We start from the raw sequence: 25,514 nt of genomic DNA, 5'->3' as shown, positions 1-25,514 counted from the left end.
TCTGGTAGCCTAAACAAACCAACACAAAAAGATAATCAGACTTTCACTGATTAGCTTAGGTTGAAATGTGTTGCCTTTCTTTTTTCTTTTTCTGTATATAGAGTATCACTTTCATGTAGAAGTCTTTGTCTGCATTTTACTGTCTTTGGCACAAAAATAAGTAATTTTAGGCATTTAGTTTTGTATTTGCATATATTAGTGTCACATGATACCTCTTGGAAACCTTAAATCAAATACAAGTACAATCTTAAGGAGAATGGGTGAGACTTGGCTTGTCTGGAATTTGAAAGAGATTAGTGACTGCTTTCACTGGAGCTTGTAGAGCCAGTAAGCACAGGGGTTAAGTAGTACCTTTAAGGAGCTGATTAGCTGGGGGGGGTCTTCATGTTGTTCTTTCACAAAATGTTTAAAGTTCACAGAACTTATGGAAGGCAAGAGGATCTGCAGGACCTCTGTATTCATCCTCACCACTCACTGCCATGCAGGATTAACGAGGACTATTAAAAAACAAACATTAAAAAATACAAACCTCCCAAACCTTCAGTATCTTCCATGAAGATTGCTTCTGCAGAGAAGAAGCTTTAGGAAGTGATTCAAGTAAAAGTTTCCTTTATACAGGTGTCATTAATTCTATAGTTACTAGGATTATGAAAACTATTGAAGTATTGAAAGCATACATAAAAAACAATGAAAGACAGTTCCATTCAATTTTAAAAGTGAAGCTTAAGAAAGGGCATTTTTCTCCTTGCTTTAAATAAAACCAAAGAAGAATACTAAAGTAGCCAAAAGCAACATTAGGTATTCCACTGCACTATAGGTTCATGAATTTAAATTAAAAAGACAAAGTCTGGCACTGACTTCCTGTCTATTTTCTATTAAAATACCTTAACATTTTTTTGTGGCTTTAAGCCTGTATTTATAGCATTAAACTGTATTTAAAGTTTCTGAGCCCCTTGGCTTTACTGTAACCAAATATCGGTTGTTGCTTAGAGTTTAGAAGTTAATTAGTGTACACACATGAAGAACAAGTACGTCAAACAACCAGTACACCTATGGGCTAGCTCAGTAGATGTGAATCTAAGGACTGAGTTGAAATAGTGAGTAGTTTCCTTCTTCCGCACTTTATAATTTAAACCTAATTTAGCATGTGGCTACCCTTGGTATACTAGCTGTTTGTCAGCTGATCAGTAAGACAAGTTTCAGAGTGAACTGAACATGGACATGAATAAAACATGGTTATAATTATTTCAAAGTTGTAACATCAGGCTGCACCAGCTGAAAACCTACCTCAGAAAAATAACACATTTTCTAACTGTTGATATATAGCTTAGGGATGAAAAATTCCGTTTTATTTATTTATTTATTTATAATTCTCAATTTGAGTTTTTATGTTTGTATTCCTTCAGTAGTAAGTTTTTTAGGGCAGTACAAGATGCGGTGATGCTGCTGATCGTGGCTACAGGACAGCACAGCCTCGCTCCTATCACATCACATGAAGTGTGTATGCAACTGCAAGGATAATTCTTTGGTTTTCTGAGACTCAGAGTGGCTCATATATTAGTGTGTGTATATGTCAGGGAACTTATACACAATTGTTGGACTAATGTATGAAGGTCACTGTCATTTAAGATGGTTGATAGAATTAGGTAAGCAAGGATGTTCTTTATATACCCTCAGTAATAAGGGTATAACAAAGTATTTAAGAGTATGTTTCAAAGCATAATTTTGCACAACAGCTTCATGTTTGTAGTACCATGCCAGCTATGTCTAGAAAATCTATGTGATTCTGCTCCATGTGAAATTACTAGCTTGTAGAAATATCACCTGCTGTTGGATGCTATTCCTCAGTTGCTCATTGATTTTTACAGCAGGGTTTCTGCAAGAAGGCTCTTTCTACTTGAATATCAAATGCGAAAACACTTGATTTTGATCTTAGTGATGTATTTGTGTTATCCATAATGAACTTGGATTCTGTGGAGAGTTTTCATATCAGGGTAACAAGGTTCTTTCATTCAGATGTGTTTATGTAACAAGAACTGCTGGAAGAGAAATCAGGAACAGCATAAATATCTGAGCAGCAACGTTAACCAGCTCTGGATTTACTGAAATCCACCAGGCTGCTCTTTAGCTGGAGTTGTACTCAAGTATGAATATGCTGTGAGACTTTGGATCTAATATGTTACTCCTAACAATAAATGACTTCATAGACTCATTTGGAAAAAAAAATATTGTTCAAAGATGGAATAAAGTAGTGGCGGATCAGACTTCTTGCCCTTCTTAGTTATTATGCCAACAGCAGGGTAACAAATAAATACTGCTGTTGGTGAGCACTAAGTTCGCTCATTATAAATGCACAGTCATGTGCCATTCTCTAGAGTGATTTCATCTGGGAACACTGCCATAAGGATTACAAATGGCTTTCAGCCTGAAAATTAGTGTGTATTGCTTTAAACTTCCAGTGGGGAGTTGGCAATTTATCCTTCAGATAATTGTCTTGTGTTAAGTTGAACATCTTACTGTAACTTTCTGCTGCATGATAAACCAGGTCCTATGAATAATTTACTGCAACTGGCAACTCAGTGCAGCTCTGAGTTCTTTATTAACTCTGGTGGCTTCTCCACGTTTAATAATAAACCTGGAGCCAAAAATCTCATTGCACTTAAAGTCAGTGGAATTTCAGTGTTAATTGCAATGGGAAAAATGATTTGACCTTGTAGGGCAAAAATTCTCATGAACAAAAATTCTACATCGTGAGACCAAAACAATATATTTGCGTCCAAATGAGGAAAGGTCATTTACCTTCCTTGTACTCAAATGCATCATATTGGTTTTTGTTTGGTTTTGTGCAAATTTTATTTTGTATAGGTATTTGAAGTATTTTTACTGTGCAAAAAAAGTTTGCTGAATGAGCCTTCATTGCTTGCATGGCAGATTTAGGATGTGTTCTGTATGGCAGCGCTACATCAAAGCACTTATGATGTGCGTATCCCACCAAAATTATCGTTCTAGCTCTAGAGGAAATTTGCAATGGAAATCCAGCTGGCATTTTTCTAGAAAGGACAGCAACAACTGCCGGTTCGCCAGGCCCTGAATGACTGGCTGATCTGTACCACTGAGGTCTGTCCCAAGCTTTTAGCCTGCTCCATCTGACTCAGCTGAGCCTCACTGCCTTCATGAGGGAACTGCAGTATGAAATGGGGATAAGCGTACTTCGTATGGTTCCCCCAGTAAAAGTAGCCAAATCTAGCCAGATGAGCTCCAACACCAGGGAAGACACATGTATGTGCTAGATGCATATGCTAGATTCAGTATGCGTTATCTCAGCTCTAACTTTTGTAAATTGCAAACTATTTTTTTTCAGCTTTTGAGCATTCTTATGCATATCTGCTTTTTGCTATGCCTACTTGATGCTTCTGGCACTAGCATGGATGTGCACTTGTGTTTTCCAGTGAGCAGTAACTTAGCAGAGGGTGATTTTCTTGGCAGTTAGATGGCTGGCTATACACGTGAAAATTCAAGATTGCAGCTGAAAGCAGAGTTTGTCTAGGAGGTGATTAAGTGGAATAGAAAGGCAAAAGGACCCTTAATTCTGAACATAATAATTAAGAATTAGGGAAGCCTGTGACTCCAGGCATGAACTCTCCTTTTCCTCTTCCATGCTGACTTGCTACATGAGACTGCATCAAAAGGGAGGGAGTCTTGAATTCCCTGAAAATGAGCAGGGCTATGCTTGGTCCAGTGGTAAATGAAGGATGGCGTTGCTTCTCCTTTATTCTGGAATTGGTCTGAGTCATAGCAGCGTATGCAACTTTTGTTTTCATTACAATATTGTACTGTGAATTTTCCTGATATTCAAGAAAATTCTGTTTTCAGAAAAAGTGAGACTTAGAATATTAAATAGAAAAAAATATGTAGAGCAGTCGGTTTGCCTGAAATGGAAGTAGGAAAAATATTTTGGACAGCAAATTTTCTCTAATAATTCACAGTCATTATGAAGATTTCTTGAGAATCCTAGGCTATGCAGCTATTACCTACCACCCATTTGTGTTTTCATCTTTCAGCTTTTTTTTTTTTTTTTTTTTTTAACAGAAGGAGCTGTTTAGAACAGATAAGAAGCATGTTGTGACTAAACCTCACTGTTTCATCTTAGAAAGATCCTGAGAAACATTCTACTAGTACTATTAATGCGATAACAATCACGGTTTGTTTTGTATTTCATCTTAATGTTAATAATCAGAGAGATTAGCAGGTAATAGAAACAGGAAATGAAGCAGTGACCTTAAATAGATCACTTCTAGGAAAATAAATTCAAGAAAATTAGTTTAGAAATAACTGTTTCGTTAATTGGAAGATGCAGTATTTAAGGCACAAGGAAATTTGCAGGCAAAGTTTCTCAGGAAAAAAAATAAAATATATATATATATACATATATATATATATAAAATAAAATAATATTATAAACAGTTTTAAAACAAAACAAAACACAACACAACACCTGCACCAATTCTAACTTCCAGAGTAAGGTTAATTATGAACGTGATCAGTCAAGAAGCTGTTCTTTAAAAACATAAGAAACGGAAACTTTGTGGCAGAGATGTATGGCAAGCTTTGAAGGCAAGGGAATTACTTTTCTTCAGATGCAGGTATTGCAAGCTTGTTTGCTGCAAACCTTTAGATTCTTAACACCAGGTTTTTGTTTTGAACAAATTATTTTGCGTTACTTTGCAGCAGATTAGCTGCCAGCCCCTGGCTTCAAGTGGAAATTTCATGGGAACACTGAATGCAGCTGGACCTGTAGAATGGGCAGGGAACACAGGTGGCAAGTGGTAGCCTCCAGAGCTAGCGTGCTGTCAGGGTGCAAACTGCACTCATCCACCCTTGAAAAGCACCTGGCAGGACTGTAGTTGAAGATGTGCCTAAGGCTCACACTGACTGACACTTTGCTAGTCTCAAATCCTGTGAGTTTGTGACTGTAACATTGAATCTGTGCAGTTTCACCTTTTCAAGAGGCAAGTGCCTTCTCTCCAACCTAACCGACTTTCTGAACAAAGGTGTTCCTTTCCCGTTGCCCAGGAGACACAGCAGTATATCAATACTATTGCAGTGAAAAAAAAACAGATGGTGAAGTGCTGTGGGCTAGAGCAGACTAATGAAATGTAAAGAGGCTCATTTTCTTACAGAAAAAGGGAGTTGTTGTTGTTGTGTTTTTGTTTGTTTGTTTTTAAATCATCAGCTTTGGTACCAGTATCCAAACAGGGTTCTTTCTGTGGAAATTCAGCAGCTCTTCAGGGAATGTGTGTGTGCTGCTGGTGTGAAAATGTGTGGTGGTGTTTTGCTGAGACTTGAGTCTCTTCTTCAGTGAAAGTGTAAAGAAACTTTGAATGAATGCTCTACATCAGCAGCTAGCCAGTATCTTAACTTCAGCAGAACTAAGCACATTTTTGGCTACTGAGTTTCCGGTCCCTTAAATAAAGACGACTGATGCATTTGTTGTTTTAGCAGAAACAAAGATTCAAGGTTTGAGTCAAAATTTCAAAACTACCTTAATGCCTTAGTAGTCCATATTTAAAACTCAGTCATCTGGACTTCCCAGAAAGTACTGGAGTGATTGTTCAAAAATTTATTTCCTAAATTACTGCAAAATTTCAATCCTGTGTTGTGTTAGTTGATGGTGATGTTGCAATATTGTAGAGCAGATGTGCCGGAAAAATGTGTTTTGCCTCTGTCTTCTGAAGTGTTTTAAAAAAAAGTTCTTCTAGTTGTCCATTTTGTGCTAAAGTATAGTGCAGAACAGCTAGCATACTTATTGATACTTGTTAAAAGCATCCTCTTGAAGAAACTACTGCTGTGGGCAGTCATCCCTTCATCTTTAGAATAACTTAAATCTCAAGTACAAACTTCTTCTTATAGGGTTACGTAGAAGATGATAAAACATAAACCTGGCTTTACCACATAAGACATTATTTCACCTGCAAGTCACTTTAAAAGATCATCAATCAACAGCCTCATGTGCATACTTAACAAGCACATTATAAGATGGTAACTTGGGGACTCTTTTTCTGGGGCTTGGGTAAAGGAGCCAGGGATTGTCCATAGGTTTTTCAGAAAAGTCGTCTGGCCATGAGCAGACCAAACCAGTAGCTCACTGTTCATTAGCAGTTGAAGCAGCATTTGTATAGGGTATGTGCTTTTAAAGCACTACTGCCATTAGATAAAACCTTGTAGTGAAATCATCAGGTTATCAGCATTATGAGTTCAATTCTGAAATAAGATGTGATATCATTGGATGAGATGCTATAATATACAGAATATCCATAATAATAGAGTAATAGTCTTATTATTGGATAAGCAAAGCAGCATTCCGAAAGAGCTTAGTCAGACGGACTAGCCATCACAGTTTGCTTCAGCTGGAGCTTAGTTTTACATGCTGCTTATGAACTGGTTATTGGCCAGTCCCAATAGCAGGCAAGGTACAAGATTTCAGATCTCTTTTTCTAAACTGTTCCACACTGAAAAGTGATGTTAACAGGTAGGGTGAGCTCTCTAAAGGTAAGTGACAACCTGCTAATTATCTCTGTTAAGCATAATTACATTTGACTTTCTTATTTCTGTAAAGTTTTGCCAGCAAACAGAATAAGGGAGTTCCTCCAACCAGAGCCATTGTTTTGCTTCTGCCCAGAAGGGTGCTCAGACTGAATCAGACTGAGTAGGGGACTGATTTCTGTTAATCAGCAAACATCAACTTGTTGGTAACAATTAATTTAGACCAACTTTTAAAACGTTGTGTTACTTCCTGCATGAACAGAAATAATTTAAAAGCCACCATGGGGTCAGCCTACTGCTATTCAGCGTATTTGTATTTGCCATTTGATTTTTGGTAAAAAGTGCTTCTGGCTAGAGGCCACAAATCTTGTTTGTGCTTCCTGTTGCAGAATGTTTATTACACAAGCAATCAGCAGCTCCATGTGGGTGTTCTGAGTCCCACTATCGACGATGATGACAACAGATGCCTGGTGGATGTGAACAGCAGGCCCAGGCTCATTGAATGCAATTATGCCAAAGCCAAGAGAATGAAGCTTTACTGGCAGTTTACTCAGGTAAGTCTTACTCATTTCAATGAAGGTTCAAAAAAGCTCTGTTTCAGTATCTGAAGTGTGAGTAATCTGTTTAATAAGAGAACAGAACCAGATTTATCCTTGTTTTTTTTTCACAGTTCCAGTAAGCTATGTTTACATTTGATCCCAATGTCAGCTACCTCAGAAGGTTATAAATTTTTTATTATATTCTTACAAATTCAAAATAGATGATTTACTAACAGGCTGCTAAGACAAAGTTATTGTTACAGAATGATCCTTAGTAGAGTCAAATACAAACTAACCTACTTAGAAACAAGAAAAGTAAAGCTTTATTTTTTATGTTTTTATTTTTTTAAGTAGCAGCTCAGAAAAGCAGTTATTGGTTCATGGATGATAACAGCCTCATAATGAGCTAGTTTTGCAATTCCTTACTTACAAAGGCTACTGCAATTTTTGGCCTGATGTAAGAAGTGCACGTAAAGACTCAGAAGTAATTTCGCAGTGATGAGAATGCTGATAAGATATGGAATCCAGTCCTGGTGTCCACACTTCATAAATGATTTAGAAATACAAGGGAGAACTACAAAAAAGCCACAGAGGTTCTGAGGCTAGAACACACTTCATGATATAATGCTTACAGAGAGCATGCTACTCAATCTAGCTAAGGGGATGTGGCAGGGTGACTCAGAAACATATCAGCATTTCCATAAAGAGAGACAGGTTATCCTGAAGACAAAACAGGTTCCAGTGGTTAGAAGCTGAAGATAGTCAAATCTGATCTTTCAAAAGAAGATGAGGTTTTCTAAAGATAAAAACTAAGATATTTAGCATGTCAGGTACCGACATATCTATATCGTAGGACAAATAAAATGAGATTACAATACTTTCTAAACAAGTACCTGATTTAGCTTCTGGGGAAAATTTAATAGCTTGTGTGAGTTTGAAGGGTCCCAGTTGCTCCTCTGCAGTTTTGAGTATATGAAGTACACTTAGTTGTGTATTCCATTTCTGTGAAATATGGCACAGCTAGCCTTTCTTACCAAAAACCTACATTAGTGGTATATAAGACCATGACTGAGGCTCAGCCTTATGGGGATTTTTATCCCTGTGTTTAGCTTCTTCTATAATATCCACCAAGGGTTTGCAAATGTATTTTCTGGCCACTAGTAAGTTGTTTGTTTTTGTTTTGTTTTTGTCTGTGTTTATTTCTTTGACTTCAACAGCCATGGTTAGTTAGTATATTAAGATGTTGGTAAACCTCTCCCTTAGTGCAGAGACCATTCAGACAGTGATCAGTAAAACATACTATTGACATAATTTATATTTATACTTGAATGTAATCCAGGTCTTTGTCTTTAAATGGTAGCTCTGAAGCAGCAGACTTCAACTACCTAATCTGGAAGGACATCCCAGCTTTCACTTTCAGTTCCTTAAGGGCAGAATTTTAATTAAGTCTTCTACCAAATTTTAACAATTATCTTGTCATGCAGTGGGGTTGTTTCATAATAGGTGCCATCTCTGCACCTAACTTTTTTTGTACCATTTCTAAAATGTAGAATTAATATATTAATGTATTTTTTTAAATAGCCTTTTGGTAACTTTTTATTACTGTCCACCTATTGCTGAATAGCAATAACCAATCCTTTGGTGGATAACCCAACCCTTTGGTGATAATTAATGATTTCTACTCCAGGATATTGCTGCCATTTTGTCATACTTACTACTTTAGATCTGATTTGGGGTTGCAGCAATAGAATGCAATAATGTAATTTAAAACAAACAAACAAACAAACAAACAAACAAAAACTTCTGAAATGATATTTAACTAATTTAGGATTGTATTTCTAATACGGAATAGAGTTACAGACAGAAAACAATCTCCCACAGAAGGTACGGCGCTGTTAGACTAAACCCTGTGCTTAAGTCTTCTATTAAAAAAAATGCCCAGGAGAAGTGAAAGCTAATTAGTTGTTTCCTTATGATAAATTAAGAGACAAATGAAATAATTAAAAGTTGTATGTTCAAAAAGGATTTTGTTAATATCCAGTGCAATCAAAATGCTGTTATTTCTCATCATACAGCATAGTACACAGCCTCTTGTGCATGCTGTAACCTAGAAGAAAAGTAATGAGAGTGTAAATCTAATCAGGGCTTTCCAACATCAACCAATGAACTCTGAAATGTTCTCATTTAGTGTGTGGTAAGGCATGAGTTTCTGTGAATGAACTGGAAGCTGTCTCTCTGAGAAGAGTCTTTTTTATTATGTTTTGAAAGTTCTGGAATTTCTTTTCCATATTATGCAGTGAGCAGGACTACTGAAAAATAGCAGGACTGTAAGTATTGATGCTTATGTAGTCTTGAAGTTTGTGAAGTATTCAGGTGTAGGTAAGTTTGGATCTGGTGCATGGGGACATGGTTTAGTGGGTGACAGTGGTAGTATGGTGATGGTTGGACCAGATGATCCTGAAGGTCTTTTCCAACCTTAATGATTCTATTAAATGGCTATAGCTTTATAGGTGCTATAAAGCTATATTTTTTGAAAAGTGCATTTTTCAGATAGCTTTTTCCTTCTCACTTGCCTTGTTAGAATGTAGAGACGATAAAAATCCTTACGACAAAAGTAGAAAATTGGTGTCATCCTCAACTAGTCTCGAGTCTGTAGATGTATTACAGAATTATTGTCCAACTTCATTTACATATTTGTATGACTAGAACTCTATGTATATACACATATATATAACTTGATTAAAAATAAAATATGATTTACTTCGTTTTTTTTTTTTTTTAATTATTATTATTATTTTCTGTTATGTGGTTACCTTCAGTTGTTGGAAGCTCAAGTCAAATGTTCAGGAAATCCATGCTATTCTTTCAGGAAATGCTAGCCTTTGGATAGAATAGCAGTTTGTCAGGTATTAACAGGGAGGGAACCACCACCAGTACCTCAAAAGTTTTCATTGTATTTTGTGGGGGTTGACTGGATAGAAGCCTTGGGAGACTTTGTGGTAGCTTTTCTGTACAGGACAAAAGTCTATTGAGCATTCAAAGCTTGTGTTATGTTTGTATAATCAGGATCCATGTGAGCAAACTTCTATGCTCCACAGCTTTGTACAGCTGCCAAATGCAACGAGACCCAGTAAAATGTAGGCTTCAGTTACATTCTTGCTTCCAAGGCTTCTTGGAAGTGTTTATAACTGCAACTATGTCAAATTATGTAAATTAGCCCTGAACAGACTCCCATCAACTGGGTAGTGTTCAATAATTTTGTTGTTGGGGTTATCTGTCAAGTCTTCTCCTAGAGAAATGCTTATTTTGGGAATACTTTAATGCTGTAAAGTCTTAGAGCATTAGAGGTATTTGACAATTCACCTAGTTCAGTATGTCTCTTTTTCATTTAATCAGAACAAAACTAGATCTTTTACCAAAAGGTAAGTGATCAGAAATGACACAAAGCAGAAAGGATAAGGACAAGAATTACATGGTAGTAAAGTGGTGAGAATTCTACTAAAACATTAATTTATACATGGTATCAAGAAACCTGCTCTGGCATCAAGAGCCATTAGGAAAGCAAAAACTAACAGTTGCCACTCTGTGCCTGTAATTTAGAACTTATTCCCCATGATATTTTTTAGATTTACTTACCATAGTTACTGCAGTCATTCTGGGGTAAGACATACTTTGAAGGTCTTTGTGTGATATAATACTGGCACTAAACAATCCTGCTCGTAGCCTGTGAGCTCTTTATGGCAAGGTGCAGGTGCACATGCAGTGTGCTGGCAGCAGCAGTCTGCTCCCCACTGTAACTGAATGTTTGCAGGAAGCATCATGTCTGCAGCACTTGTCTATGACAGTTGCTGTCCACGCATTCAGTAAATCTGCCGTCCTTGGCGCTGCTGCACTGATTGTCTTAACATAATCTGTTTTGTGACAGACAAGGTGCTCTAAGAGGTAGGTGATGGAGACTAATGCCCCTGGACTTTAACCTCCTTGGGACACCTTTCACTGGAAACAGCAGATGGCCAAAACCATGCTCTTCTGATCTAATACTAATACTATACTATCTAATACTATTAACTTTATTTGGTGTGGTAAGAGAGAGTATATTTTAAATGCTGCAGTAAGTCATTTATTTTTAAGAAGATCCTCAGTTTCCAGTCTGATTTTTCAGGTTTACTGCTGATAGAAAGGCAGTTGTGACATAATTGCTGTCCTGTGAGTGAAATTTATCTCTACATATATCACCTGGCTGACAGCAGTTCTATATGTAGCGATTTAGAAAGTATGCTTATGACACATTAGGGCCCCTCTGACAGCATAACAAAGGCACAAGGAATAAGTTTTTCCACGGTTACTCTTTATCTTGTAGTGTCTTAATGAATTACATGTTCCTACCTAGGTGGATAGGGATATGGCTGTTTCTTATGCTTTTGACCAGGTTAGCCCTGCTGTCATTACTATTTACTGTTGTGAGATACGTATCAGGTAAGGGTTCTGCAAAAAGAAAAAACCTATGAGAAAGGACATGAAACAGAGGTAAAAACCTAAGAGGTGAATCATTTTAAGGCTGTTCCATGTTGATTTTTTTTTTCAGTACAACAGGCTCTGTTAATTTAATTTAGCTTCCAGTGTGGTTGCCACAAAAACGTAAGCAGAGAATGTATCTATATGGAGGAACACTCACCTTAGACCTCATCAGAGAGAGAACCTGTGCACAGCACATGCTCAGCACTGTCTTGTATCTGCATCCACTAGGAGTTGCACCTGCCTTGGATGCTAACATTGCTTTTATGTGTTATGGAGAAGTGTAATGCTAGTCAGTGCTGGAGGATTCTTCCCATTTGGAAGTGTTCAGAGGCAGTAGTTTATGCTGTCTTGAGAAGCTGTAAATGAAATTTGTTGCTGACAACTGTGGTTCCTATATGTATCATTTCCCAAATATCATAGTAGGAATTCCTTTGGAAGGTAAGTTGAAGAGAGAAGGGAGCAAATTAATTTACTCAACTGTTACAGCGTTCCACAGATAAAGCATGGTCATTCGTATCATATTTAAATAGATATTAAAAAGATAATAGATAGGTATTATATAGCTTAAATAGATACTCTCTGTAGCTGTATAAACAAGGAATGTACCTGAAAATTACCGAACATGTTTACATTGTGTTCATCCCACAGATTTTGGCTTTTGACAGGTAGCCATCCTGAATTATTCTCACATCCCTTTATGTCATGAAATTTAAAGATGTGCAATACTATTGCTAGCTAGAACCATTACCCACAGCCATATACCAAACAATGCAGAATGGAGATGGTGTGGCAGGATTAAACTGGAGGCTTGTGAACCAAGCAGAGAATCTCTGTACCACTTTCATATGCCCCTTGCCGAGTGCACATAGTGCAGAACTAGGGGCTAGCACCATTAAACAACAGGTAGTTTCTTTGTCATGTCCACTCCCAGTTTCCAATCCATGTGACTAAGTGCACAGTCCAACCACTTCTTAAATTCAGACAGACTCGGTGAAGTGACTGCTTCCCTGGGGAGCCTGTTCCAGTGTGCAGCCACCTTCTCAGTGAAGAACCTCTTCCTGATGTCCAGCCTAAACTTCCCCTGCTTCAGCTTAACACCGTTCCTGCAGGTCCTATCACTGATGTTTACAGAGAATAGGTCACCTGCCTCTCCACTCCCCCTCGCGAGGAAGTTGTAGACTGCGATGAGGTCTCCCCTCAGCCTCCTCTTCTCCAGGCTGAACAGGCCCAGTGACCTCAGCTGCTCCTCATATGTCTTCCCTTCTAGGCCCTTCACCATCTTCGTCACCCTCCTCTGGACACTCTCCAACAGTTGAATGTCCTTTTTGTACTGTGGTGCCCAGAACTGCACACAGTACTCGAGGTGAGGCCGCACCAGCGCAGAGTAGAGCAGGACAATCACTTCCCTCGACCGACTGGCAATGCCGTGTTTGATGCATCCCAGGATACGGTTGGCCCTCCTGGCTGCCAGGGCACACTGCTGGCTCATATTCAACTTGCTGTCAACCACAACCCCCGCCCCACTAGTGACCATCCGCCAACCAGATGTGGCCCCATTTACCACAACCCTCTGAGCCCTGCCCATCAGCCAATTGCTCACCCAGCATATGACATTTTTGTTAAGTTGTATGCTCGACATTTTGTCCAATTTTGTATGGGAAACTGTGTCAAAAGCCTTGCTGAAGTCCAAAAAGATCACATCAGCTGGTTTCCCTTGGTCGACTAGATGGGTGATCTTATCATAAAAAGAAATCAGATTTGTTAGGCAGGACCTACGCCTCATGAACCCACGTTGGCTGGGACCAATGAGTGCACTGTCCCCCAGGTGTGCTTCAATAACTTAAAGGATCATCTTCTTCATAATTTTACCAGGCACGGACATGAGACTGACAGGTCTATAATTGCTAGGGTCTTCTTTCTTACCTTGCTTGAAAATTGGCCCAACATTTGCCAGCTTCCAGTCTACTGGGACCTCTCCAGATTCCCAAGATCGTTGAAAAATAATTGAGAGAGGTCCCATGATGACATCAGCCAGCTCTTTAAGCACCCTGGGATGAATCCCATCCGGACCCATGGACTTGCATGGATCCAGGTCCATACAAGTTCAGAGTCCGTTGGGAGTTTGTCATTCCCACTGTCAAGGTCCTCCAACTCAGGGCACCCTGGGTGCCGAAGCCCATCATCAGTGTTGAAGACAGAGGCAAAGACGGCATTAAACGGCTCTGCTTTGCCTATGTCATTGTCTGTGAGGAGACCTTCCCTATCAAGCAGCAGACCTATGTTTTCTTTGGTTCTCCTTTTTCCGTTCACATATCTAAAAAAACTTTTTTATTGTCTCCCACAGACATGGCCAGCTTCAACTCTAGTTGGGCTTTGGCCACACCTACTTTCTCCCTACAAAGACGAACAGCATCCCTGTATTCCTTCCTCGTCGCCTGACCCTCCTTCCAGCAGCTGTACACTTTCTTTTTTCATCTGATGGCACTCTCAAATCTCTAAATTGGAAATTATGAATAGATAGTGAACTGAATCTTGTTTGTTGTTTAAATTAAACCTAATAGCAAGCACCTTCTTGCTGGTACTTGCGTTCTTGGAAGGACTTCCTCCTCAGTATGTATATCAGTATATATATAAGCAAATTATCAGAAGATCGCATGAGTGACCTGTGGTGACAAACCCAGTGATTTAAGCTGTGTGGCTCACAGACATGCTGCTGGCAGCGCTGCTGATACAAGGCAGTAAGCATGTTACTTTTCATGTAGATAAAGAGGGTAGAGGTTATTAGATGCGTATCTTTTAATGAAGATGATCTGTTAAAGGTTTAATGGTTTTGTCTTATCTTAGAACTTTTTTAAAAAGTTACCTGTTACCTAATTATTTGTGTGAGAAAAATCTCAGTAATTATCTTTGGTTTCTTCTTTTCTTTCTGTGAAGCTATTTTATTTGCGATTGCAATGGTGAGCGTCCTGCAAATTGTTATCCCTATGAACTTCTTCCATTTTTTCCATTATGAGAGCCATGGGATAGAAAAACAGCATCATTAATTTATCAAGAATTTGAATTTATTCTGAACCTCAAAGGACACAAATACGCTTAGTTTGTATTTGCAGTTAAGACATGTTGTATTGCCATACAGCTATACGATTTCGCAGTGATATTTGCCTGGCAGCTCAGAACAGAAAGTGACTGTGATCCTATTAAAAAAACAAACAAGCAAACAAACAAACAAAAAAAACAGACTGATACTGCAGGAGAAACAAAGAAAAAGAAAAACAGAACCTAATTATTCAATCAATTGAGCCAACAAATTATGTTTAACCCTGTATTTTTATTGAGACTATCTGATTTTATATGACCACTGTTGTCAAGTGCTCAGATTTAAACCTCAGCCACAAAAGAGCACTTCCACATGTCCAGTGCTGTGTTAGTTTATGGGACCAGTACATCAACAGCACTTTTTTTCTACTCTTAGCTGTTCTTTGTCTGTCTTCAAATATTACCCTAGTTTGCCTCCATGTAATGCTTTACTTTGGGTAGCAAAAGTGTTACCATCTGTACAAGGTGTTAGAGCTGAAGGACAAGATACCTCAACTGTTGTGCTGTTTAGACATGAGAAAGTGGTATTAAATGATTTTATATTCTTTTTGCTTTAGCTCTAATTCATGTGCAACTTAACCAATATTCTTGTCATACTAAATACTTCCTTTTAAAAACAAGCATATTAAAATATTTGTTTTTCAGACTGCTTGAACTATGTCTTGTTATAAGCCTACAAGCTCTTTAGTCCCATTTATGCAGAATGGATTTGGAAGCATAAAAATCTGAAAGAATTCTCTATTTTGAGTACTTGACTTCATCTTAAAAAAACAAGAATGTATAAGCAGATAATTCACATGCAGAAAAAAACCTCTATACAAATATTACTATATAGTATAGCATTTGAATAATGATGTTAAATTTGCTTGCAGTTATTGACGTAGCTAATGGCAACCCAAATGTTTTCTTGTATAAGTTTAGTCTTCTATTTGGAGTAATTTTCCATTAGCAAGTTTTAGTCATTGCAAATAAGGTACAGAACTTGCCAGCTAGAAGTTTTTGTGTGACTACAGCAGTAAAAGGAGCTTTTAGCAGGTACATTTCAAGCCTTTTTCAGTATATCGTATTATGCAGTATTTACTCTCCTGATGACTGCATTTAAGCTCCAAAGACACTTGTGCTGAATTAATTTAAAAGAAAGTTAATGCATACTGTGTTTTTCCTTGAAAACATATACCCTATTTGCATATTTTAGCATATTAATTTTCAACACCACCTTTATTAACAAATAAATTATTTGTTCTAGTTCTACCCAATATTCCAAAATTTCTGATGTCCAGATAGGATTTCTCCAAACATTGCCAAAGACAGCTGCTGCCAACAGACATACAAAAGAATGGTCAGACCCATGATGCTTTCTATAATTTAACTGAAAACCACCACTTACCAAATGAAGTTGCTGGATTTCAGGAGGTCTGAGCTCTGATCTTGGATCTTCCTTTGCTTTACTGAGCCAATCACTTCTTGGGTTCTGCTTTTGTCAGCTGTGAGATAGATGGATGAACTTTTTTACCTTTAGCATACATCTATTCAAATTTCTCAGTTAGGAAGAAAAAAAAAAAAAAAAAAAAAAAGAAGAGAACAAAAGAACCCTAACTCTGTCCTGATCAAATGAGTATAAGTTGCATCTTTAATTCCAAAGGAAACAAGAGAACTAAGTATGTAAGCAATATTTGGTTACCAAATAACATCCTAATTAAATTAAACAATTAAACATGAAAATATAGAAAATATTTTAGAAAAATTTTCACTTGGAAGACAATTAAATTAGGATGCAATGATGGCGTATGTGACAAGAATATATTGCTATATTGCTTGTTACTTTGTGAGATGATCAGGCCATCAAGTCTGGTACCATGAATCTGACAGTGACGATACCTAGTATAACACAAAAAATAGTTTATTTTCATTATTGTCTGAGTATACTGTGCAAGATCTGCACTGCAGCTGCAAGGAAATTCCTTTCCCAGTATCAATTCTGATCACCTTACAGCTTTCTGTGAGGACTAAGGAAAAAGCTATTTTCAATACCCAGGTATTGTGACCAGAGTTCGAAAGAGCCCAACTTAAACTTCCTTGTTAGAATACGCACATCAATGGAAATACTAGTGAAAATTTATTTCTTAATTTATATCAGTTGGCACTCTATTTATTTCTTGTTTTCTATCCATTGGTTTAATCATAAGCATATAATGACAATGCAAACTGTTCTGTTTCTGGGTAAAAATGAGTTAGTAAGCCCTCATATTAAGCATTCAGATTAGAAAACCTAGGTTAGTAAAACACACCACTCCCACCCCCCAAGAAAATAAAACGTCATTCAATATTTTTGTTTTCTAGAAGAGTTACATTTTAGTAAGAATTACATCTCATAAAGCAATAGGAATGAATAATTTTTCTAGTTTAAACACTCTAAATCACTGGCAATCTGTTAAGATGCCCAAGGATAATTATCTCCACTTTCTTAGGAAAAAGATAAAAATCTTGGGGTTTCTAACAGTGTTGAAAGGAGTTTCTCATTAGGTTGAATATGAGTAGCTAGATATCTCCCTCTGCTAAGGTTGGCAGTAATAATGTGCACTTTTCATCTGGAAATTAATTTTTGGTATGCTATGTTAGAACAATATTTTCATTGATAAGGAGAAAAAGAGAAAGAACCAGGCTCTTACACATGACCTTGTGCTGCATGCTGTGAAAGGATGTTCATTAGCAACCTCATACTGCATACTCATGCACACTCAAAAATGGGGAGGAAAGGGATGTTAACAAACACTTTCCACAGATTAGCAATGGAGAAAGAACCTTAGAAAGCAACATGTACACAAGTGATGGATTCTTCAAAATCAATCAAAAAGGTAAGACCTAGGAATATGCAATTTACCATATTGCACACTGTAAAAATAAGTAACTAGATTAATTACCTTGTCTAGCAGACTTCCTCCAACAGTAGTCAATGCTTGCTGTTTCGCAAACTGTTCAGAGTCGGCAGTTCACTGTAACACCATGAGGAGTCACTTCCTGACCCCTAATGCGCTCCCTTCACGAAGGCCAAGATTTGTTTTGTTCAAATGATCAGCTCAGCATGCCTATAAAAAGTTCTTTCATCAGTATGCTTAAAAGTAACCCAGCCTATTAAAAAAAATCTTGTCAGTCATTGAACACCGACAATTAATTCAATAGATTTCCTGTACCTGGAGAGATCACAGCAGTTGTTGCACATTACCAACTCTAGCAATCAGTTTCCCTTAGAAAAAAGTTCATTTACCAACAATAATTTTGGTTAGGACTGAAAAAATAAATTCACATTTAAAAACAGTATCTGGTAAAGATTCTCATTTGCCTAACTATATGTAGTGACATAAATAGCTGACAGACAATACCTTTGTAATATGTACCATTTCTGTATACAGTATTTCATACACATAATAGCAGTTAAGCACACCTTTTCACAGTAGTCATGACAAATGTAAATGGAACCAAGTCTCTTTGAAGAAAAGCAACAGCTAACAGTATTCTTTGCTGAGGAATATTTTAATTTAAATAGTTAAAATTAATTTTGAAATATCTGAAGAAACAATATATTATAGCATCTTATTATAGCATCTGCCTTACTTATAGAGCACCAAAGAATTGGAAAATTTGTCATACTGTTTTAGATTCAGAAGGAATTAAGCAATTACCATTATATTAGCATTATATATACACTTATACCCTATATGTAACTGTAAGAACTTACAGGCTCAGTATCATCATCCAATATTTCCAAGCTTTAGATAATACATTGAGTGCTGCATGGCATCGATTACTGACATTCTCCTATGACCACTTTCTTACTTCAGCATGATCCATACCGAAGTGACCATAAAAAAGATGAATGACTTCTGAAGATCCAGCAGGGTTTTTTGGGAGAGTTATAGTTGGCACACAAACAGTCACTGAAAATCTACCCCAATGTTCTGGGGAAACAAATGATAAGATGATGTGTTGTGAAGGTCTATTTTATATACACCTCATCGCTGAATCATTCTTTGATTCAAATGTATCAAAGCAGTAGTAAAGATCAGAGTTTCCACCTCACAGGTTGAATGAACGTGTAAATATCTGAGGATGTCGATTAAGGTACAAGTAGAGAATTAGAGACTAATGAATACAAGGATCTATATGGAATTTATGATACAAGACTGAATATACTTTGTAAATACCTATGCATGTACATGCATACACACACCCCTTATTAACTAAGACCTTTTTTTTCAGAAATAGACATGGTGAGGCAAGCTGATAAGAGCAGAGCACCTTTTTTTTTTTTTTTTTTTTTTTTTTTTTTTTTTTTAAGTATATGTGATGAGCACAAAAGTAAGTTTAGGCACTGTAAGAAATGGGTATAACCTTATAGTAAATTGTTAAAAAGAGCTTTCAGTTCATTTTCAGGACTGCTGACGATCTGCAGCATTCATTTAATACCCCTCATTTTTACAGGTAACCAAATCCTGTATAAGTTTTATGCCCAAGAGTATTTCTAGGCTATAGAGCCCTGTTTCAGTTTAAATCAAAACCCTCACTTCCCTGTTTTCCCTCACTTCTCTGTTTTCCTTGTCTACATTTTTCTTCTGAAAATTTGAAACCCAACACAGCAACTTGCAGCTTACAGAACCCATCACACGTACTTTAACAACCTAAGCATCATGGGTCATGTCTGGCAGCTGTGCCAAGTACAAACATTGACTGAATTGACGAAGTCAATTAGTTGCTGTGAATTACTTATTCCACTTTAATGATGCCACATATCTACATTCAAATCCTTCCTTTAAAAATATTCAAACCATGATGCAGGATCTCTGGCCTTTTCTGCCATGTGTTTTGCTGTTCATACATCAAAACACAGCTTTAGCAAACTGACTTCAGAGCAACAAGGAATAGAAAATTATTCGGTCCTGACGGTAGAGAATTCTTACTGAAGCAGTTTAGTAAATACAATGGTAAACTTCTATGAAATACACCCAGAAATCAGAACAATTTTACACTTTGATCAGTAAAAATGTCACCCAATTAAAGGAGCCTGTTGTGTAGTATGAACGCTAAATAAGCATAAAGGGAGCTTTTAGGCCAAATAACTACTACAAACTGATCAGTACTTTTTGACAAGGGATATGTTATAGAAATTTCCTAATGCAACCTTTTTTTTTCTTTTTTCCTTTTTTGTTATAAAGTCAGAGAGGGCTTTCTCTGGTTTTGAAGGAGGTTTAAGGACTGTGACACGGTACATAGCACCAATTCTGCAGTAGCAATAGTATGATGGGGCAGGAGTTCCCAGTTAGATGGTATATGTACACTGTACAAATGTTCCTAGTAAAAAAACTGCATTTAACATAACTAGTATTTGCAAAGCAAGCTGTACTGATGTTCTGTCCCATTTGTAGCCCTCTGGATAGCAAGCCGTTAGTGAAACTTTATGGAAGCTTTCAACTAAGCTTGGTTCTGCAAGGACCAACATTCCAGAGAGACCTGTCGCACGCTGCTGCTCTGCAGAACAAGTATGGGACGGGGAAGGTTTGGGAATGCTGCATCCACCACCACACAATAAACCAAAACAAAACCCACAGGACAGTTCAATAAAGAGTAATTACTTTGTACAGGTGGTTATCACTCCAGCTGTAACCTAGAATATAAAAGCATATACTTTCAACATGATGCTCTTTCTAAAAGCATGTTAGTAGTTGCATAGTAGTACACATGGGACTTCCTACCAAACATCCTTGTACTGAACAATGTTAGAATTTGCAGGCACATCACAAGGCATTGTTAGATGCTGTAGTATTGGCTAAATTCTGCTTCAGTGAAAGACTTAACAGGAAATTGCTTATGTATGGCAGAATTGCAGAAAGTGCAGTAATTCTAAAGGAAGCCAAAAGTATTACTGTGCGCCACTGTTCTGCGAGCCTGAGTTAGCACACATTCCAATAGCTATTGGCCATAAAAGGACGGATGACTTGAAATAGCATTTACAAGTACGCTTATGAACCACTATCATTTTTATAAGGTCTAATGGTACTAGGAGTAAAGAGCATTTGTACTTCTCAAATTGTTTCAACCCACACCGTAACACCCATCAAATTTTCAATCAAACTTACTAGTGCTGTCACACTCAATATGTTTTTATAAAATAGTTGACCTGAATTTATTTATCCACCTGAAACTTCTACTGCCTTTGCACTGTCCCTCATCATCAGTGATGCTAATCCTAATTCTGTGCGACTGGGCAGAATTCCTCGGTAACTTGTTTCAGCCTATAGAATCATATGCTATGTATCATTGTAAAATACATTACCCTAGTCTACCAAATTTTCACCTTTAAATTGGAAAGTAGAGGTCTTAACTAGGATGATAAAGGGAACCAGACAGGCAGACCATTCACCTTTCACATTCAGTTAGCCTGAAGTGTAGTAATACAATAGGCCATTTTGCTGAGCGGTAAATATGACTCGAGTTTTACACAAATTTACTAAAATAGCTATAAATAAAGAATTAAAGACCACCTTTTATCTATATATGGTTCTAGGATTCTAAATGCACATGATGCTGACAGACTGCAGAAGCTATTCAGTGATGCTCTAATTTGGAGGCTAAGCCAGAGTTGCAAAATGTAGTATTAGCTTTCAGTGAGTATCATGTGGTTACTTGCTTTGAAGTGGAGTTATGCAGTTCTTGTGCTTTAATGAATTATGCAGCTAATTCAGGCCTTGCAACATATAGTGAGTACAGTGTGAGTACAGTGTCATCACCCTAGAGATAATAAAATAATGCCACTACGACAGACTTGCATTAAGTATATGAAGGAAAAAATGAACACAAGAAAATTAAATAATCTAACAAGAGGAAATTTTATGTGCTATACAAACCCTTCTCCCTGTACTTTAGAGCAATTCTTCCATTCATATGCTTACTAAAAGGAACCAAAGCTGTGTAGACTGCACCCTCTCTGTGGGATTAAGCCATGGTTCTTGCACAGACCTCACATCTCTCCCCAGCTGAGTTGTTCCATTTCTAACAGGACTGGAGCTTTTATGTTTTTCTTCTGTAGAAAAAAAAAAAAAAAAAAAAAAATCATCTTCTTAAAAGCACCTCTGCTGTCTCAAACATTCAGCTCACACATATTAACCACTACTTAACTTTGGTGTCTTCTGTGTTCCATACAGAAGCCTTCAATGTACTCAGCAGAGTGATTTAAAGTAGCCACTACAGAGCGCTTTACAGTTTATCAAGAAGAGCTTTCTCTGCCTTTTTTCTGTCTTAAGTCACTTGGTTCTGAGAAGCTGAATCAGGTAAAGGAAGGCAGGGGGTCCTTGAGAGTGGTTTATACTCTCTTTCTGTAGCTGCCAGTAGTACAGTATTTCACACATATGCATTCACTGGTAATAGCAAGGTGTGCTCTCCGTGATTTAGAATAGAGGAGAAACATCTGTCTCCACTGTGAGCATTCTTCCTATCTCCTGAAAGCCTCAACAGATGTGGAAGGCATTTGGGCCTGTTCCAGTAACAGAAACCCTTGACCATTGAAACAAATAGGATTTAGGCGGAAGGACAGAAAGACATGTCAACTCAGCATGGCAGTATTTAAGACTTTGTGCTACAGTTTGCTCTAGGTAGCAGAGCAGTAATTAGGCGACTAAGTCCCATACACAGTCCTTGGTGAGAAAAAAAAATAGGCACCAAAGAATAGGATTCACAAAATGCAGCCAACAAAGTAAGCAGATGCCCCAGCCCAGCTGCTGAAGAGACAGATAACTTCACACTAGGGCCAGACCTGAGCATCTACTAATCTCTACTCATAAGCATAAAATTCTCAGGATAGACCTCACAGAGTTCATTTCACAGCATTTCGACAGAGAGGAGAAGCAAGAAGAGGTCTACCAAGGAACACTTGCATTTTAGCTGTCATGCTTTCCATAAAATGGAGAGAAGTAATTCTGTTCCTTCACTTAATGCGAATGAGTTAGAAAGGACAGGCAAGGTCTAGAAGTACCATACCTACATTCATATCTCAGATACAAAAATTGGGTAAAGAAGGGACCTGAACTACACTCTCCCATAGCTGGTTGGCTTTCTGAACCAACTTTTTCTCTTGCTTTTTCTGTTCAAGATCTAAGCTGAAGATGTCCTAGACACCAGCACTGAGAAAATGCCTAATTGATATATGTAAATGCTTGAGACAGATACAGAACTAACTTCAATGACGGAAACATGAGCATGTCCAGCACCAGCTGGAAGCTCTGAAAAAGTTTATTTTTGTCAAAGAGAAAATATTCATTATGTTGAGTTTTATTTCCACAGGCCCTGATTCAAAGCTCACTGAATTTGTTTGAAAAACTCTCACCAACTTCAGTGAGCAGGCCACAGTAACTTGGGGGGGGGGGGCGGGGGGGTGTAAGTGAACAAAGAGCATATAATAAAGCTGTGTCTAGTTTCCTAGCTACTTCAAATGAATTTTCTGGGTGTCAGACAGTTACGCTGCTTATAGATAGCTTAGAGTTTATGCTGTCACCATACACCCACATTTAAGTACCATTATTAATATGGATATCAATAATACTTAAACAGCAGTGGAAAAATACAGTTCATTCAGCATTTTGTTGAAGAGGTATATTAAAATGCCTAGTGTATGCCCGGCTGTCTAGCAAAGTAATGGGTGAAAATCATATCTAGATTCTGCACGTAGGCCTACCAAGGAGAATTTATGTGAGCCTCATGTTTTGAATTCTGTGGATTATTCTAGGAACGGTCTCTTACCCAAAGCAATATTTAAACCTTGCAGCTTTCAAACCTAATTCTGTGTTTCATTAGCTAGTCAAATCCCAAAATGTTTCTAGATGTCACTTCTCAGAAAAAGTACTTACTAAGTATGACTGGGGTGACAGGAGGAGAGGAGACTCCCCCTTGTCACCTGGCTGAATGAAGCAGAGCTTGTGCTGAATGGAATGAGGTACCCTTGCCTGAAAAACAGCCTTCTCTGAAGAGCAAACTCAGCACTTCTGTGAGATTTATGCAAAGATTCTTGTGATTATAATAGTAATCTGTCACGCTTCTGATTTTCTGTAACATGGACCTGAAACAAACTGGTAAGCTATTGTGATTTTGGAGGGATTTTTTTTTTTTTTTTTTTTGATAGCAACTATTACTCGCCATTGTACAAATACGCCATTTCAATATGTGGTTGCTCTTTCTATACTTCAGCTGTACTAATGTGGTTGTACTGACTTAGACTCCATTCTCTGATATGCAGATTAAGCCAGTAATTCTCTGTGATGGATGTCCAACATCCTCTAGAGACAGACAGCCTTTCAGACTACTGTGTAAATTATTCTATGCTGTGTATCGTGGAAGAAAATTCCCAGACAATGTGTACAAGTTATCATTACTAGATAGGAGAGAGGATTAAACTCTCAATAAAAAGCCAGAATTAAAAGGGAAAAAAAATGTAATTTAGGTCATCTATCTGATTATTTAATTGTTCTCTAGGTCTATAGTTAATTGTGTGATAACCTCAATGACTTAACATTTGCTGCTACTCACAATGAAGATAGAGAAGGGCCTTCAGCATGGCAGTATTAAACTGACGGCTGAATGAAGAGTATATATTGAGGATTAACAACATAAGATTATGGAAGACTGTTCATTTCTGAATTCAAGGAATAAATTATTTTTTGCATTTTATCCTATTTATGGGACATCCCTGGCCAAGGTATTCATTCTCGTTTGCATTTTCTTCCTCATGTTTCAGAGGTACAGCATAGCCCCTAAGCTAGGTAAGTGAAACAAACAGGAAAGCTTTTGGCCCACATTAAAGAGCACAGCTAGAAACGCAGCTTGATTCCAGACACCCCAGTTGCTGAAATGCTAACCAATCAATTGAAACTATTCTAAACTGCATTAAGGATTAAACCAGGCTGTGACAGAAGGAACCTTCACTACAAATCTGACCTAGTACCTGTCATGTCTCTAACAGTACTCTTTCACAGTAGCAATGGACTTCAGTAGATGGACACTGGAATGTTCTCTAATCTATATTATTATATGGTAGCAATGCTATGAGATCACAATCTAAACATTTCTTTTTTCTCCCCATCTTTAAAGGGAGGTCCAATCCAGAACCGAAAATCCAAGCGCTGCCTGGAATTGCAAGAAAACAATGAAAATGAATTTGGATTTCAACTTGTCCTACAGAAATGCACTGGACAGCGTTGGTCTATAACAAATGTCTTGAAAAGCTTGTCATCATAGCAGACTATTTTTTTTTTACCCATTTCTCTTGCTACTGTGTAGCAAATACTGCATTGTTGCCTGCTGTACTGTATTTCCTATCTCACTCTCCTTCCCAGTTTCTTCTCTCCCCTCCTTTCTGTCCCTTTGATTTTATTTTGTGAGTGTGTGGAAATTGGGTTTGTGGGCTGAAAATAGACATTTTTAATTTACAATTATGTTTTCATGGCATTTATAGAGGTGTTGAGTAGGCTATCCTAAAATATTTTACAACTGTAAATAGAAAACAAATGGAGAATATTTATAACTCAAACTTTTATTGAATAAAAAAGTCCAAACACTATTACTGTCTAGCTGTCTCCAGGGAAATCAGCTTGGAAATTAAGTGTTGGTTTCACTGTTCTCATTAACCCAAGCCTGATCTTTCCAAATGTCTGCCAAGTATCAGTCTTCCCCAGACTTGTTAAAAGCCCTCCTGCAGCCAAAGCACATGGGAGGAAAGGGTGGCTAGTGCTATGCAGCTCTGCATGCGTCATGCCCAGTGATTCAGAGGTGATGCCA

The 25,514-nt window shown here is 37.6% G+C and overlaps 1 protein-coding gene across 2 annotated transcripts in view; it reads left to right on the top strand.

Moving 5' to 3' along the window:
• GALNT18 (polypeptide N-acetylgalactosaminyltransferase 18) overlaps positions 1-25,296 on the top strand; it is a 230,451-nt gene extending 205,155 nt beyond the window's left edge. For both annotated transcript variants that reach the window (XM_035327671.1, XM_035327670.1), the window contains 2 exons: positions 6,933-7,097; positions 24,828-25,296. In XM_035327671.1, coding sequence (XP_035183562.1) covers positions 6,933-7,097; positions 24,828-24,974 — 312 coding nt within the window. In that variant the 3' untranslated portion in view covers positions 24,975-25,296. The remainder of the gene's footprint in view (positions 1-6,932; positions 7,098-24,827) is intronic.
• Positions 25,297-25,514: the final 218 nt, after the last annotated feature.

The sequence above is a fragment of the Oxyura jamaicensis genome, chromosome 5 (genome assembly GCF_011077185.1).
Source record: "Oxyura jamaicensis isolate SHBP4307 breed ruddy duck chromosome 5, BPBGC_Ojam_1.0, whole genome shotgun sequence".
Lineage (NCBI taxonomy): Eukaryota > Metazoa > Chordata > Aves > Anseriformes > Anatidae > Oxyura > Oxyura jamaicensis.
This window is presented reverse-complemented; position numbering and strand designations above follow the sequence as displayed.